Source organism: Eublepharis macularius, chromosome 11 (genome assembly GCF_028583425.1).
Source record: "Eublepharis macularius isolate TG4126 chromosome 11, MPM_Emac_v1.0, whole genome shotgun sequence".
Lineage (NCBI taxonomy): Eukaryota > Metazoa > Chordata > Lepidosauria > Squamata > Eublepharidae > Eublepharis > Eublepharis macularius.
Genome location: NC_072800.1, coordinates 95,659,598 through 95,673,195, shown reverse-complemented (window position 1 = coordinate 95,673,195; position 13,598 = coordinate 95,659,598). Strand labels below are relative to the sequence as shown.

Genomic DNA, 13,598 nt, shown 5'->3' with positions numbered 1-13,598 from the left:
GCATCTGTTGCACTGCCTCTTTTATGTTTGTGACCTCACAAACTGGCCCAGAAGAGTTGATAATGATTTCATGCAGAATTGTTTAACGCAAGACATCCGTTTTTTTCATAATAAAAAACCAGAGGATGTATATACCGAATCCAGCAGGGTTTATAAGGAGCAAAACAAATACTTTGAAAAAAAGTTTGAAAAATGGTCAGACTGTGATGAGATCCTGGTGAGTTTACTCAAAGAGCAAAGGCTGTCTATACTGTTTTGCTTGCAAACTCTTTTCTGAATGCCCGACGGTGCTTACGACAGGTGGGTTTTCTGACTGGATGGGTGTACTCAGAACTCCGGAGAATCATGAAGACTGCGCGGAACAGAAGAGGGCGGTGTTGTGTTGGACAACAAGGAAGTCAAATAAAAACACTGTGGATCAGCAACTTGAGGAACAGATGAGAAAAAACATACAGTACTGATCTGAAGTTCTGAAAAGACTTGTAGCTGTTACGAAGTTTTTAAGTGAAAGAGGTTTGGCATTTAGAGGTCATGAGAAGTGGGGCTCACCAAACAATGGGAACTTCATGGGGGCCATTGAACTTATTACAGAGTTCGACCCATTTTTACATGAACATCTTGAGAAATGTAAAAATGAAAAAGTAAATATGACTTACCTATCCAAAACAGTGTATGATGGAAATCATGGGGAAATGTGTGCCAGACGAATCAAATCAACAGCCTAGACACCAACTACGACTCTATTATTGTTGACTTTACACCTGACCTGACGCTTGTTGACCAGCTAGGGGGCTGCCTGCTTCCCACTGGAGGATGCCTGGGGACGTGGCCAAGAAGCAGGGCCCCACAGCAGCTGCTTCTGGAGAACAGAAAGCCAAGCTCGAGGCATGGCGTAAGGAGACCGACTCTTGTCTACATTTGCAAGGTGCTCAAGCAGGTGAAGGGAGGCAGCTCCAGGCAGGCAGTTTCTCTCTCAAGGCTATTTCTGTTCTGGGGCAGGGAGGATGGAGGGCAGGGCAATGGGACTGGAGCCTTTGCTGGGAACAAGGGCCCCAGTTGTCTGGAGTGGTGGGAAGCTCAGTGAGGCACCTGATCACGTCCCTGTTGTGGCAGGCCAGCAAGAGTGGAGAGGTGCCACTAGGTGGGGACTGGGGAGAAAGAGAAAAGAGATGGCCCCTGCGAGGCTTGGCTGGAACCCCTTCTGATGCTCACGCTTGGCCCTGAAAAGATCAGTGCATGGCATACTGGTTCCTGGCCCCCAGCCACGGCAAGGAGGGAGCTCTTTGCAGCTGAGACGTGGGCGGGGGGCACAAAGTGTTGGAGAAGGCAAGCCTCCACCTGGAGCAGCGGTGTGGGGCTCTGCTGCAATGCTCCAGGTCCCTCCATCGGTCCAGCCCATAAAGTCACAGGGGGGCCTCTGCCATTCTCTAGAAGGGCTTGTTCATGCGTGCTTGTTAGCTGAGGACTTCTGCTGAATGTGTGAACTGAGCCCCTGTTCGAAGGATGCCAAGTGAGGTAGAAGTTCTTTCTATGCGGTCTGGTCAGTCTGTGGCTTATGCATACAAGCAGGTTCACCTTTGGTGCCACAGTCCTTGAGGGCCGAACACGCACGTCTGAACCCCCTGGGTTGGAGGCTATTCCTGAAAGGGCATGCTCCCATCTAGCGTGGCCCCGGGCTCACCTGCCAGTGCTCAGGTAGTGGTCATACCAAGACGGGGAAGGGGATTGGAGGGACAGTCCCTTGGAACTCCCCTTTGTGAGATAAAGGCCCCACCCACTGACACAGTGTCACATTTGCCTGCAACTTCCCTGCTCCTGCAGCTGCTTTTCTTCCCCAGGCAGTCAGTCCACCGGGCTCCTCCGGGAAGCGGCACCTCAGTGCACCTCAGCAGCACCTGAGTGCTGAGGCAGCGGCAAGTGACAGGGTCTCTGTCCCTTGCTGCTGTCGGGTCTGCCCAGACACGGCCATCTCCTCCAAGGCCACGAGCGTCATGAACTCCCTGGTCAATGACACCTTTGAACATCTGGCCAGAGGCCTCCACCTGGCCCGGAGCACCAAGGGTTCAGCCATCACTGGTTGTGAAGGGCAGGCCACTGTGCGCCTCATGCTGCCAAAGGAGCTGGCTGTGTTTGCTGACTTGGAGGGCTGCAGGGCAGGCACCACGTACACGGTCAGAAAGTGATGCTTACACCCCCAGGTGGAGGGGAGGGGGGCTCCACCTCCTCTCAAATAAAACCTGAGCCAGCAGCAAGCAGGTCCGCCTGGCCTTGCTGCCCCCCCCCCACCACCACCACAGAGGAAGGCAGGCAGATGCCGAGTCTGCTCTCTGGAGGGTGGTTTTGCGGGAGCTGCCCCTCCCCAGGGCCCATCAGGAGGCGCAGGAGGCATAGCCAGAGAGGGGTCCAGGGCCAACTGTGGGGTGGCAGTGAAGGGAGAAGCAGCAGCAGCACCCCCCCCCCCGCCCCTGAGGCCTGGGGAGGAGCCAGTGGGCGAGGGGGAGGGCCTGGCTCTTGGTTCTTGAATGGGGACAGTCAGTCTGCTGCAAGGGACCCCGGTTCCCATCCCCTCTCTGCTACTTGTCACCGTTCAGTCTCTTTCCACGTCACCTGCCTCACAGGGCTGTTGTGAAAAGATAAAACAAGCCAGAGAGAATCATATACAGCTCTCTGAGCTCCTGGGAGGAAGGAGGGGATAAAAAAGTACCAGGTAGGTGTGGTTTCCTCCCGGCAGGCCCAACTCCAGCTGCATGGGGTTGGGCGATGCAGCAGGAAGGTTTGAGGAAGGGCTGCTATAGGCGTCCCACCCCCAGAGGGCTGCCTTGTAAGCTTGCGGGCCTCTGCAGCAACCACAGCGCTGCGGAAGTTCGCCTCCAAACGGGGGGGGGGGCGCTCCAGAGAGGTCGGCTGGGGGCGCCCCCTCGGCAGACGAGCGGCCCGGGGAGTCTTAGCTGCCCTCGGCCGCGAGTTCACGGGGAGAGCCAGCGGACGGGGCCGGAGGAGACCCGGGCCAACCCCCTCGCGGCTTTCCTGGAGCCACCGGGTGGCCTCGCGCGGCTGATGCGGGGATAGCGGCCAGGGGCGGCGGCCGGCTGGAGCCCCCTCGCCTTCTCCAAGTCTGGCTGCCCCGGCGCCAAGAGCGAGGGGGCGCGGCTGTTCCCGCCGGCCGAGGGCTGCGGGGCGGCGCGTTCAGCTCGCCTGCCCCCTCCGACGGACCGGGCAGGCGAGGGAGCGGAGCTGCTCGGGGAAGCGGGCGGGCGGGGCTGCGGGGAGGCGCCAGGCAGGCGCGCCGTTTTCGGCAAGGGCCGTCACCGGCCCGTCGCTTCGGCCTCGGCGCCCTTCGCCCTTCGCCCTGCCCGGCTGGCCTCCGGCGCTCAGCGTCCTCTCCGCGGGCCGGGCCGGGCCGGGCCGGGGGGCAGAGCTGGGGCAGACCGTGGAGGGAGCTCCCGCCGCACAGACTGCGGTCGCCCCTGCAGGGCAGGCGGCGCGTTCTCTCGTCTCTATGGGAACGGCCCGGGACAATGCCCGGCTCGCGGGCGCGCCGGCAGCGAGGAGGAGCAGCATGGCCAACAGGTGGGCCGGGCCGGGCCGGGCCGGGCCGGGGAGGGCAAAGCCGGGCTGGCGGCCAAGCCGAGGCCTCCGACGGCGCGTCTCCGGGCCAGTCCTGGGCGCCGGCCGTGGCCAAGGAGGCCGCGCTCCTCTCGCTTGCTCGGCCGGCCGGCCGAGGCCGGGGCGCCGCCGACCGGAGGCCGCGGGAGCTGGGCGCGGGGCCGGCGCGGCCTTCTCCTCGGGCTCTCGCGGCGGGAGGTCGCCCCGTCCGCCAGCCCGGCCGGCCCCTGACCGCGGCCCTCTCTGCGCAGCACCTACGGGCAAATGTGGCTGGAGGCGCGGCTGGCGCTGGAGGAGCTGCTGGCGCAGGAGCTGCCGGCCGAGGCGCGGAGGCCCGAGCGGAACGCGGCGCTCTTCTTCCACGGGCTGGCCACGCTCTTCCTGCGCTACGTGCAGATCGCGCGGCGCCTGGAGGCCTGCCACGACCAGGGGGTGCAGCCCCAGAAGCGGCCCGTCCTGCGCCGCCTGCTCGACGGCGTGCTCGGCCGCCTGCTGGAGCTCAAGGAGGAGCTGGTGCAGCTGCAGCTCTCCGAGTACCACTACATGGACCACGTGCTGCAGGAGCTGCACCTGAGCCCGGTCAGCGGGCCCGCCGCCGCCGCCCCCCGCCCCGCCCCGCCCCCGCCCCGCCCCGAGGGGAGGAGGGCGACACGGAGAGGCTCTCCCGGGGCATCCAGTCGCCGGGGGCCGCCCCCCTGCGGGAAGGATACCGAGAATCGGGGTCACCCGGTCCGGAGCGGGGGGAGAGTTCAGCGGAGCGGCCCGAGGGCCTGGGCGGCGGCAGCCCTGCCGGGCCGGGCCCTTTCCGATCGCGCCCAGGAGGGCTCGGCCTCAGACGGAGGCCGGGGATTCTCCGGGGCACGACCGACCGACCGACTCCCCCCGCGCGCCTCTCCGCAGGCCGACATGGAGGTGCCCATCCCCAGGTACTTCCTGAGCGAGCGGGCCAAGGTGCTGCAGGAGCGCCAGGAGCTGCTGACCCGGATCCTGGCCCGGGTGGCGCCCAGCAAGGCCGCGGCGGTGAGTGGCTCCTCCTCCTCCTCGGGCCAGGGAGGCGGAGGCGGAGCGGCCGCCCCGGGGCGCCGTCGGCCGCTCTGACTGGGCTGCCCTTCGCAGCCGGCGCGGCCGTCGATGCCGCGGGAAGAGGCGGTGCGGCTGATCCAGGCGGCGGAGCGGATGCGGCAGGGGCGCCTGCGGGCCCGCTTCATGTGGGAGATCCGGCGCGACGAGGAGCGCGAGAGGAGGGCGCGGGAGAGCGGCCTCCAGGAGCCCGACCGGCAGCAGGCGGCCGTCTGCATCCAGAAGGTGAGGGCGCGGCGGGCAGGACCGGCTCGCCCGGGCGCTTGGCGCCGCTTCCCGCGGCCACCCCGCGGGGGCGCCCTGGGCGGCTCGCCGCGGCTCAAGGAACTCCTCCCAAGTGCGATTGAGGCAAAAGCCCTCCTGATCTTCCCTCAGTGGACTTTGTTCCTGGAGCTACCTAACAGCCCTCTCTTTGGTCACGGGTTTTACTAGTTTACCTTGAACAGATGTAAGGCTAACTAGCCTGTAATTTCCTGGACCCTTTTTAATTTAAAAACTGGGGCGAGAGGTCATATTTTGAGTCATGGGGCATGGAGGCCCATTTTACTGGCAAGTTACCTATACTGGTTAGTAGATCAAGAGTTTCACATCTGAGTTCTTTCAGAACCTTTGGGTGCATGCCCTGTGGACCTGCAGGCAGGCTAGTTTTCAGGTTGCCTAGGAGTCCTAGAACTTCATCTTCAGTTCCCTGCCACCTCCTCAAGTATCCCGCCTTGTTCCCCTGTCGTTCAAAAGCTCACCCACCACCTCTCCTAGTTTGAGAAGCCAGGGAGACGACAGTTCGGTCCTCGGGGACTGTCCGCTGCTGACTTGAAAGTCCTTGAAGGGTGTTTCACCCTCTGTGAAACTGCAGGATGGGGATTCATCAGCAAGCCGAGCAGGACCTTGGCTTCCTCGCCCACAGTCGGCATAGCAAGGGAAGGGAAGCGTGCCTCCTGGCCAGCCACTGCTCTGGAGAATGGCCCCAAGCTGATCGGGCTTACACCAGAGCTCCCCATAGCCTTTGCCTCAGGCAGCCAAGCCTGCTCTCCCCGCCATATACGATCAACAAGGGGCAGGAAACACGAGAGAGGCTTTGCAGCCGGAGACCTCTCTCGTCCTCCCCCGCCCCCCCCCCCCGCTGAATTAAGTATTATTCTTGGGAGGCGGAGGCCAAGCAGGCTCTCGTGCATCACGGTGGCGGCCGCCATAAAGGGCTTGTTTTTTCTCTTAGGGGTGATTAGGGCAGGGGCTGCAGCAAAGCAACAAATGCCGCTGGGGAGGGGTCTTCCCCATATCGGACACCCCACTTGGGGAACGTGGAGGCTGTGGGCTGCAGAGGGAACGGTGTGGTATAGTGGCTGTAGGGAGGGACTCGGGTCTGGGAGGCCCTCGGTCGAATCCTGCTCTGCCCTGGGAGTTTGCTGGGGCCAGTCACACCCCCTCAGCCTAGCCCACTGTTAAGGGATTTTTCTGAGGATCCCTCTCCTAAAATCCTATGTGAGCATTATTGAAGCTGGACACCCACGCCAGAGACCAATTGGCTTCAGTAGGCAGATTCTTTCTCCTTAGCTGTAGAGACTGAATGACTGGTCAGCTCAATCTTGCAGTGAGGCAAGAAAGTTCCTTTTAACTGCAAACATTTTTCATTGTTTTCACTTTGCACGAGCTTGTTCCCAGAAGTATAACAGAAATATGGCTCCAGCTTTTCAGATGTTTGTATAATTCATTTGTCACTCAAGCTTATCAGGTGCCGTGCATTCTGGGAAAGGCGTCATTTTGCCTGATTCTGAAGGGCTGTTGTTTGTAGTAACCTTTTTGATCTTTTAGTCTGTAAACAATGTAACTGATTTTTACACATATGAGCCCAAAAGAGGTAATATGTGTCTGAGTTTTAGATAGTTAAAAAAACTCATGTTTCTATAGCGGTCACTGTTTTGGTGTCTTAAATCTATGTGAGGTTATTGGCTGAAGGGGGGTTGAATTTGGCAGCAGAGCACTCTAAAATAAATCCCCTCTCACTAGGGTTGCCAGCTCCAAGTTGGGAAATTCCTGGAGATCTGGGGAGTGAAACCTGGAGAAAGTGGGGTTTGGGGAGGGAAAGGACCTTGGCATGGCGTAATTCCATAGAATCGACCACCCAAAGTAGCCATTTTCTCCAGGTGAACTGATCTCTGTGGCCTGAAGACCAGTTGTCATCCCAGGAGATCTCCAGCCACTACCTGGAGGCTGGCAACCCCACCTTTCACCTACCTCACAGGGTTGGTGTGGGAATAAAAGTGAGGAAGGCGCAAGTCTTGCCAGCCGCTTTGGGTCCGCCGTGGGGTGCCTCACTTGCTGCGCGGGGGTCTGAAGCCCGAGAGCTGGCCTGATGAGCAGCCAGGCACCGCCTCCGGCCCGATCTCCCGCCCTGTAGGTGGCAACTTTCCAAGGCGACCCGAGGGCAGCAGGGCTCAAGCCCAGGCGGAAGGGCGGCCGGCCGGCCCTCGCCCGCCCGCCCAGCCCCTCCCGCCGGGGCGCGGCTGGGAAGGTCCAGCGGGGTGCCGCCGAGCGCGAGCAGCCCGCAAGCCGCCTCTGACGGCGCGCCCGGCCCTCTCCCCGCGCAGGTGTGGAAAGGCTGCGTGCAGCGCCGCCTCACCCAGCTCGCCCGCCAGCAGGAGATGACCTTCGTCGGCATGGTAAGGCCAGCGCGGGGCGCGCCCCATCGAAGCGGGGGCTCCGGGGGCGGGGCGGGGCGGGGCAGCCCCCCGGGAGCTCCGCCGGGCCTCGCCGGCCCCTTTCTCGCCGTTCGCTCGCTGCGCTCCGCGGCCTCCTCCCCTGGCCGCGTGCGGCGCGGGGCTCCTCGCAAGTAAGCCCCCTGCCGGCACGTGTGCGTGCTTCCGACGGCCGCCTTCCCTCGGAGGCGGCCGGGCCTCGCGGACGCCCGTTGCCCGGCAGGGCTCCTCGGGGCCGCTCGCGGGACCCCGGCCCACCTCCCCCGCCCGGCCTCCCTCCCGCCCGCCGCCCGGCCGCGTTTTGCTGCCGCTGCCGCCTCCTCGCCATTAGCGAGTGTTTAGTTCAGCGTTTTAAATAATTGTGTCCTCGGAATGATATTTAAAATCCATTTGGGGGCCAATGAGGCGGGAAAGTGCCTGCGCGGCGCGGCCGCTGCCGGGCAGGAAAGCGCCGCGCGCGCATAATGCAAACTCATTACGGGGTAATTTACGCCCCCGCGCCGGGCGGCCGCCGCTCGCCGGCCCGCCTGCCTGCCTGCCCCGCGCCTAATGGCCTCGCCGCGCCCCCCGCCTGCCCTCTGGGGTCCTCCGCAGGCGCTGGAGCCGGAGCTGGCGGGCGCCTCCCCGGCCATCATTCGGGCGCAGCTCGGGGAAGAGTTCCGGCGCATGCGCCAGGCAGACTACGAGGCCGAGTACCAGCACGCGCTGGACAGTATCCGCGACGCCGTCTACGAGGTGGAGGGGCCGAGCATGCGCGAGGAGCTGAAGCAGCAGCTGCGCCAGTGGTTCATCGAGTGCCGGTGAGCGGCGCGGCGGCTGGCACGTGGCTGCCCGCCCCTTGGCTGGGCGCGGGGGGGGGGGTGGGGGCGCGTGGCTCTGACGCCTGGACTGCTCTCCTTTCCAGCGACCTGACTGGCCGCTTCCCGGACTTCCCGGAGGCGGAGATTGGGGGCTCCAGCGTCCTCTTTGCCCAGAAGAGCCCAGAAGAGGTATGGGGCCAGGCCAACCCATGCGCGGGCCGGGCGGGCCCCCAGACTGCCCTCCCCAGCAGCCCTCTGCACTTGGGTCTCCTGCCAGGTGAAGGCTGAGCTAGACCTGGCTGAGGTCAAGGTGGAGAAGAAGGACAAGAAGAAGGACAAGGAGAAAGGGAAGGAGGCCCCCAAGGAGGAGGAGGAGAAGAAAGGCAAGGAGAAGAAATCGGTGAGAGAGGCCGGCTGTCTCCTGGGCCGGCGGCCGGGGCGAGGGCAGGAGGAACCCTCGGCCTGTCAGGCTGCTTGTGGGCAAGCGAGGTGTGCCAGCAACGCCTCTCGGACCCCACTCTTTGATGGGCTTCTGGGTCCTCCCTTGGGCCACAATGGAAAGCCCCCCCCCCCCACGGGGTAGCTAGCTCACCTTTGTGGGCCCCTCAAATCCATCGTTTGGCCTTTGAATCAGCAAATAAATGAAGGCATGGCCCTGGGCGGGAGGGGAGGGGGCGTGGGCCTGACTGCCTTGGGCTGGGAGTTCTTCACAGGAGGAAGAGGAAGGGCTGAAGCTCTCTCCCTCCAAGTTCTTGACAGCCATCAACCAAGGCTTCCAAGAGTACACAGGTGAGGGGCAAGAAGGTGCCCGGCTGGCCTCTTGCCCGCAGGGGCAGCTTGGCATGTCGCTGGGGGAAGGGGGGCCTCCCTGGCACCCCCTTGCAAGGAAGGGGGGAATGCCCGGGGTGAGTCCTAGCCTCCAGCCAGACCAGATACTGGGCAGATCAGATGTACAACGCTTTCCGCCAGCACCGATCCCTCGTGGGGGCAGGAAAGGGCCGGAGGCAGGAGCCAGTGGGAGCCCACCCCATGGGGGGAAGGCAGGCGCCCCGGCCCCCAGAGCCCTGCCTAGCCCCAGGCTTTCCTTCTGAGGAGAAGAGGAGGGCTGAAGGCAGGCCAGGCGCACGGCTGGCTGGCTGGCTGGCTGCCATCTAGGTGTCTCTTCCCCTCGCCATGTGCTCTCAGCCCATTCCTTCAGTCCTGCTGAAGGGCATCCTGCTGCCCACCCGCCTGCCCACCTCGTCTCCAGCGGAGGCAGCTCTTGAGGATCTTGGGGTGTAAACAGGGTTGGCTCCTGCAAGCCCCCTCGAGGGCGGCGGCGGCAGCTCTAGTTTGGGTGTTGGGAGGGGGCAGTTGGAATGACACCAACCCCCCCCGCCCCCCCCGCCCTAGCCTTGTGGAGCAACCAGGATGAGGAGGTGGTCAACTTTGAGCAGCGGTATGAAGCTGAGCTCATCCGGTCCCAGAAGCAGAAAGAAGTGGCGGCAGAGATCCGGCTGCAGGTGGGTGGCAGGCAAGGGCAGGGGCTGGGCTAGGCAGGGTGAGGAAGGCCAGTCCTTCCAGATGCAGCCGGGGGTCACAGCAGGCTCAGGGCGCACCACTGACCCCTTTCTGGGATCTTGGTGGTTCTCCCCCCCCCACCACCACCACAGGTGGATGAGTTGATGCGGGAGGAACTTCAGAACCTGAGACTAGCTGTGGACCTGGAAGGAGGCAAAGCTGAGAAGCCTGCCAAGCCCAAGAGGAGTGCTAAGGTCAGGAGCCCCCTCCCCATCCTCTGTGCCAGGCGCTGCAGGACGCTTGGATTGCCAAAGGGCACTTCGGTTCCAGGAGCCCTGCTGACTCGGAGTCGCTCTCGGGGTGAGGCAGCTTGACGGTTCCTGTGCGTGGCCTGTGGGAGGGGGGATGAGTCCCACGTAAGCCTCATTCAGAAGTTTTGCAGAAAAATACTTCTCTGGTTTGCTTGGAACAGAAAAAGGGGAAGAAAAGCAAGAAGGAGAAAGATCTTACACCGGAAAGGTACTCCCCCGCCCCTCCCCGAAAACCCCTCCTGTCTGCCCTGAGCAATATTTGACGTTGCTCTGCTGAACTCTGGAACGTATCTCTGGTGTGGTGGTGCTGAGTGTATGCGTGAACTTGGTTTTTGATCATTCGTATTAGGTTAGGATAAAGTTAAAATACAAGAACACGTTAAAAACCGACAGTATTTTCCAGGGTAGAAGTATTTGTGAGTCAACAGTATATGATGAAGTGAGTTTTGATTCTCAAGCTTATACGCTGGAAAATGTTGTTGGTCATTAAGGCGCTTCTGGACTCGAGTTTTGTTCTGCTACTACAGACTAACATGGCCACCCACCTGAAACTATCTTCATTTAGGTTACTGCAAGAATTTCCTGCTGGGAGGGGCTGAGGTGGCTGGCTGTGGGAGCTTCAATCACCTCCCCTCCCCCCTTGTAGGATAGGGGTCTGGCAGTGGGCAGAGTGGTGTGCCACTCCGGGGTGAACTTCGGTAGCATTCGCAGGGCGCAGCAGGGGTGCCCCACCCTCCAGCTCTGGGCCTTCTCCGTCTCAAGCCTTCCCTTTCCTGAGTAAAGCAGTGACAGTGGGATGTTCTTTGGGTTAGAGTACAACTTGGGCTACTCTGGTCTCTCTGCCCCCCCCCCCAGGACCATCGACTCTCTTTACGAAGAGCTGGTGTTGCACGGCATCATCCAAAAGCCTCCCAAAGTGCAGCTGTCTGACTACTCAGGTAAGCGACGCCCCCCACCCCTGGCCTTGGTCGTGGAAGGCGCTCGGAGGAGGCGTGACCCTCCTGCTTGGCGGTGCATGAAATACGGAACGGCCGCAGCCCGTGTGGGTAACGGAGGCTCTGGAAGCATCTTACCGGCTTCCAAAGCTTTTCAAAGGGAGTGGGCCTTTTAAGAACGGCAGGGCCCAGGCCCAGCCCCCGTCCCTCTCGCAGGGTGCCTGCCTCCGGGGGAGCCGCCAGTCCAGTGCCTTTGGCCGCCTTCCTCTTTCCATGTTGCTTATTGCCAGCCACCGCAAAGATGGCCCTGCCCCTTGACTCGGGTAGCCTTTTTCTTGGTTGCTTCAGCTCGTAGCCATTGGGGGACCTTCCCTCCCTGAATCTGTTTAATGCTTTTGGAAAGCCATCTAAGCTAACAGACCACATGAACTCTGTGCCCTAATGATGAGCAGTTTGAAGAAGTTAGTTTTTTCCTGTCCCGAATAGGTTGCTTATGCCCCAGTCAGTGTGCTGGGATGGTTAGTGTCAGGAACAGAATCCGGGCGACCCGGAGTGAATCTCCCCTCTGCCGTGGGGGCTGGCTGGGCGGCCTTGCGCCAGGCACCTCATCTCAGCCTTACAGGCGTTCTGGTGAGGGAAAGGATGGAGGAGGGGGCTCTTAGGAAACGGGGCTTGTAAATAAAGTTGGTAAATAACCCCTGGCACAGTAGCCGTTTTTATTTATGTACACAGCCCCTTTGCTGGCCCGAGTGAGCTGTAGAGGGATGGTGCTGGAGGGGGCCCCTCCGGGGCTCTGGTTCAATCCTGCCCAAATGTGGCTTGCCCAACCCTCCTGCCAGAGATGGAGGACTTCTGGCTTGAGCCACTGATGGTGAGCCCTTCCCTCTGCCTCTCCTTCTCCCCCCCCCCCCGCAGGAGACTTCTGCTACTTGGGGACTGCCTTACGTCAGGCAGAGATTGAACCAATACCCTCTACGCTGGATGTGCGTCAGAACATAGCTCTGTATGCCATTTTGCGTCTTGGTAAGAGCGGGCACTAGCAGTCGGTGCCCCGTGCCACCCTTTCTGGTGTCCCTCAAGGACTTTCTCCAGAGCCTAGCTTCGTGTCCTGCGGCGGCCTGAATCGCCTCTCTCTCGCTCCCCTCTCCTGCCCACAGGCTCGCAGGCTGTGCAGGACTTGGCCCCCCCGCTGAAATCCATCCTCCTTGCTGGCCCACCTGGTACTGGGAAGAAAATGCTGGTCCATGCTGTTTGCACGGAGACTGGTGCCAATCTTTTTGATCTCTCTCCAGACAACGTGGCAGGGAAGTATCCAGGCAAGAGTGGTCTCCAGATGTTGGTCCACCTGGTATTCAAGGTGTGGATCTGCCACGAAGGGAGGCGCAGGTGGGGAAAATGCCAGACATGGCCAGCAAGGGCGGTGGGGCGGGGGAGTATGAGTAGGGGAGGGGACTCGTTGGCACATGGCTTGAAGAGCAAGATTTGAGTCCAAAAGGACCGTAAAGATCAACCAGATTCCTAGTGCAGAAGCTCTCCGAGGCAGGCTAATAAACTGAAGCTTGATCCCAACAGGACAGAAATGCTTCTAGTGAGCGGAAGGTCTGATCCAGAATTTAAGATATCCCCTGTTCTGGGTGGTGGTGCTTTCCCCTTGAAGGAACAGGTCTGTAGTTTGGCTCTTGCTGGATAAGCGGGTGGCTGCTGTGGCCAGGAGTTCCCAGTTAGCCAGTGGTGGCCTTTCCTGGGCAGGAAACATCTGGCTACTGTGGTGCAGGCCCTGGTTGCATTTAGATGAGTTTACCGCTACATGCTTTACTTGGGGCTGTCCTTGAAATGTGTTCAGAAACGTCAGTTGGTGCAGAATGCTGCAGCCATGATGTTGAGCAGAGTGGGCTGTAGGGCCGTATCATTTGAGTCTTGGCTCATCTACACTGGCTCCCAGTCTGTTTCCTGGCACAATTCAAGGGTCTGGTGCTGACAGTTAAAACTCTCTGTGGCTTGGGACCAGCATACTCCCTTTTGAACCTGTCCGACTGCTGCAGTCGTCTTTGGAGACCATGTTTTGGGTGCCCACGCCTTCAGGCACAGCCTGGGAGAAGGCCTTCTTAGTAGTGGCACCAAAACGCTGGCACCGCTTACGTTGTTGTCTTCTACCAGTGGGTGAAAACTTCTCGTTTTGCTTTGCATTCCCTCAGTGGTCCCTCTTCTCCCCGATATTTTAACTGTTTTTACCTTTTGTATTTATTTTAGTGTTAGGGTTTGCTGTTTTAATAATGTATTTGTGTGTTGCGTTTAATGGCTTTCAAGATGACGTTTTAATTTGTATGTTTTAAATTTGTTAGCTGCGTTGGTGGCCCTGTGGGGACAGAAAGCTGGGGCAAAATGTTTGTAAATAAATACATATCTTTGCTAGGAGTTTTTCCTCTCAAAAGTTTATTCCTTGGAAATCGAGTTGGTCTTTAAGGTGCAGACCAACACGGCTACCCACCTGAAGCTTCACAGTGGTTGCAGCCCATTTGCATGGTATCTCCCAGGTCTTAAGGGTCAGTTAAGGGAGTAAATGTCAGACGGAGAACTGATTTCCATGGTACATGTCCTATCTAGAGATGCTGAGAATCATAGAATCACAAGAGTTGGAAGGGGTCTTACAGAGCATCTAGTCCAACCCCCTGC

At 60.4% G+C, this 13,598-nt stretch overlaps 1 protein-coding gene across 1 annotated transcript in view; it reads left to right on the top strand.

Moving 5' to 3' along the window:
* Positions 1–3,870: 3,870 nt before the first annotated feature.
* Positions 3,871–13,598, top strand: part of IQCA1L (IQ motif containing with AAA domain 1 like) — a 28,360-nt gene continuing 18,632 nt past the window's right edge. The window contains exons 1-14 of the mRNA XM_054990990.1: positions 3,871–4,185; positions 4,507–4,626; positions 4,723–4,911; positions 7,272–7,343; positions 7,974–8,179; positions 8,284–8,368; positions 8,457–8,579; positions 8,893–8,968; positions 9,572–9,681; positions 9,832–9,933; positions 10,152–10,198; positions 10,846–10,928; positions 11,841–11,948; positions 12,083–12,282. Of these exons, the coding sequence (XP_054846965.1) occupies positions 3,871–4,185; positions 4,507–4,626; positions 4,723–4,911; positions 7,272–7,343; positions 7,974–8,179; positions 8,284–8,368; positions 8,457–8,579; positions 8,893–8,968; positions 9,572–9,681; positions 9,832–9,933; positions 10,152–10,198; positions 10,846–10,928; positions 11,841–11,948; positions 12,083–12,282 (1,836 nt within the window). The remainder of the gene's footprint in view (positions 4,186–4,506; positions 4,627–4,722; positions 4,912–7,271; positions 7,344–7,973; positions 8,180–8,283; positions 8,369–8,456; positions 8,580–8,892; positions 8,969–9,571; positions 9,682–9,831; positions 9,934–10,151; positions 10,199–10,845; positions 10,929–11,840; positions 11,949–12,082; positions 12,283–13,598) is intronic.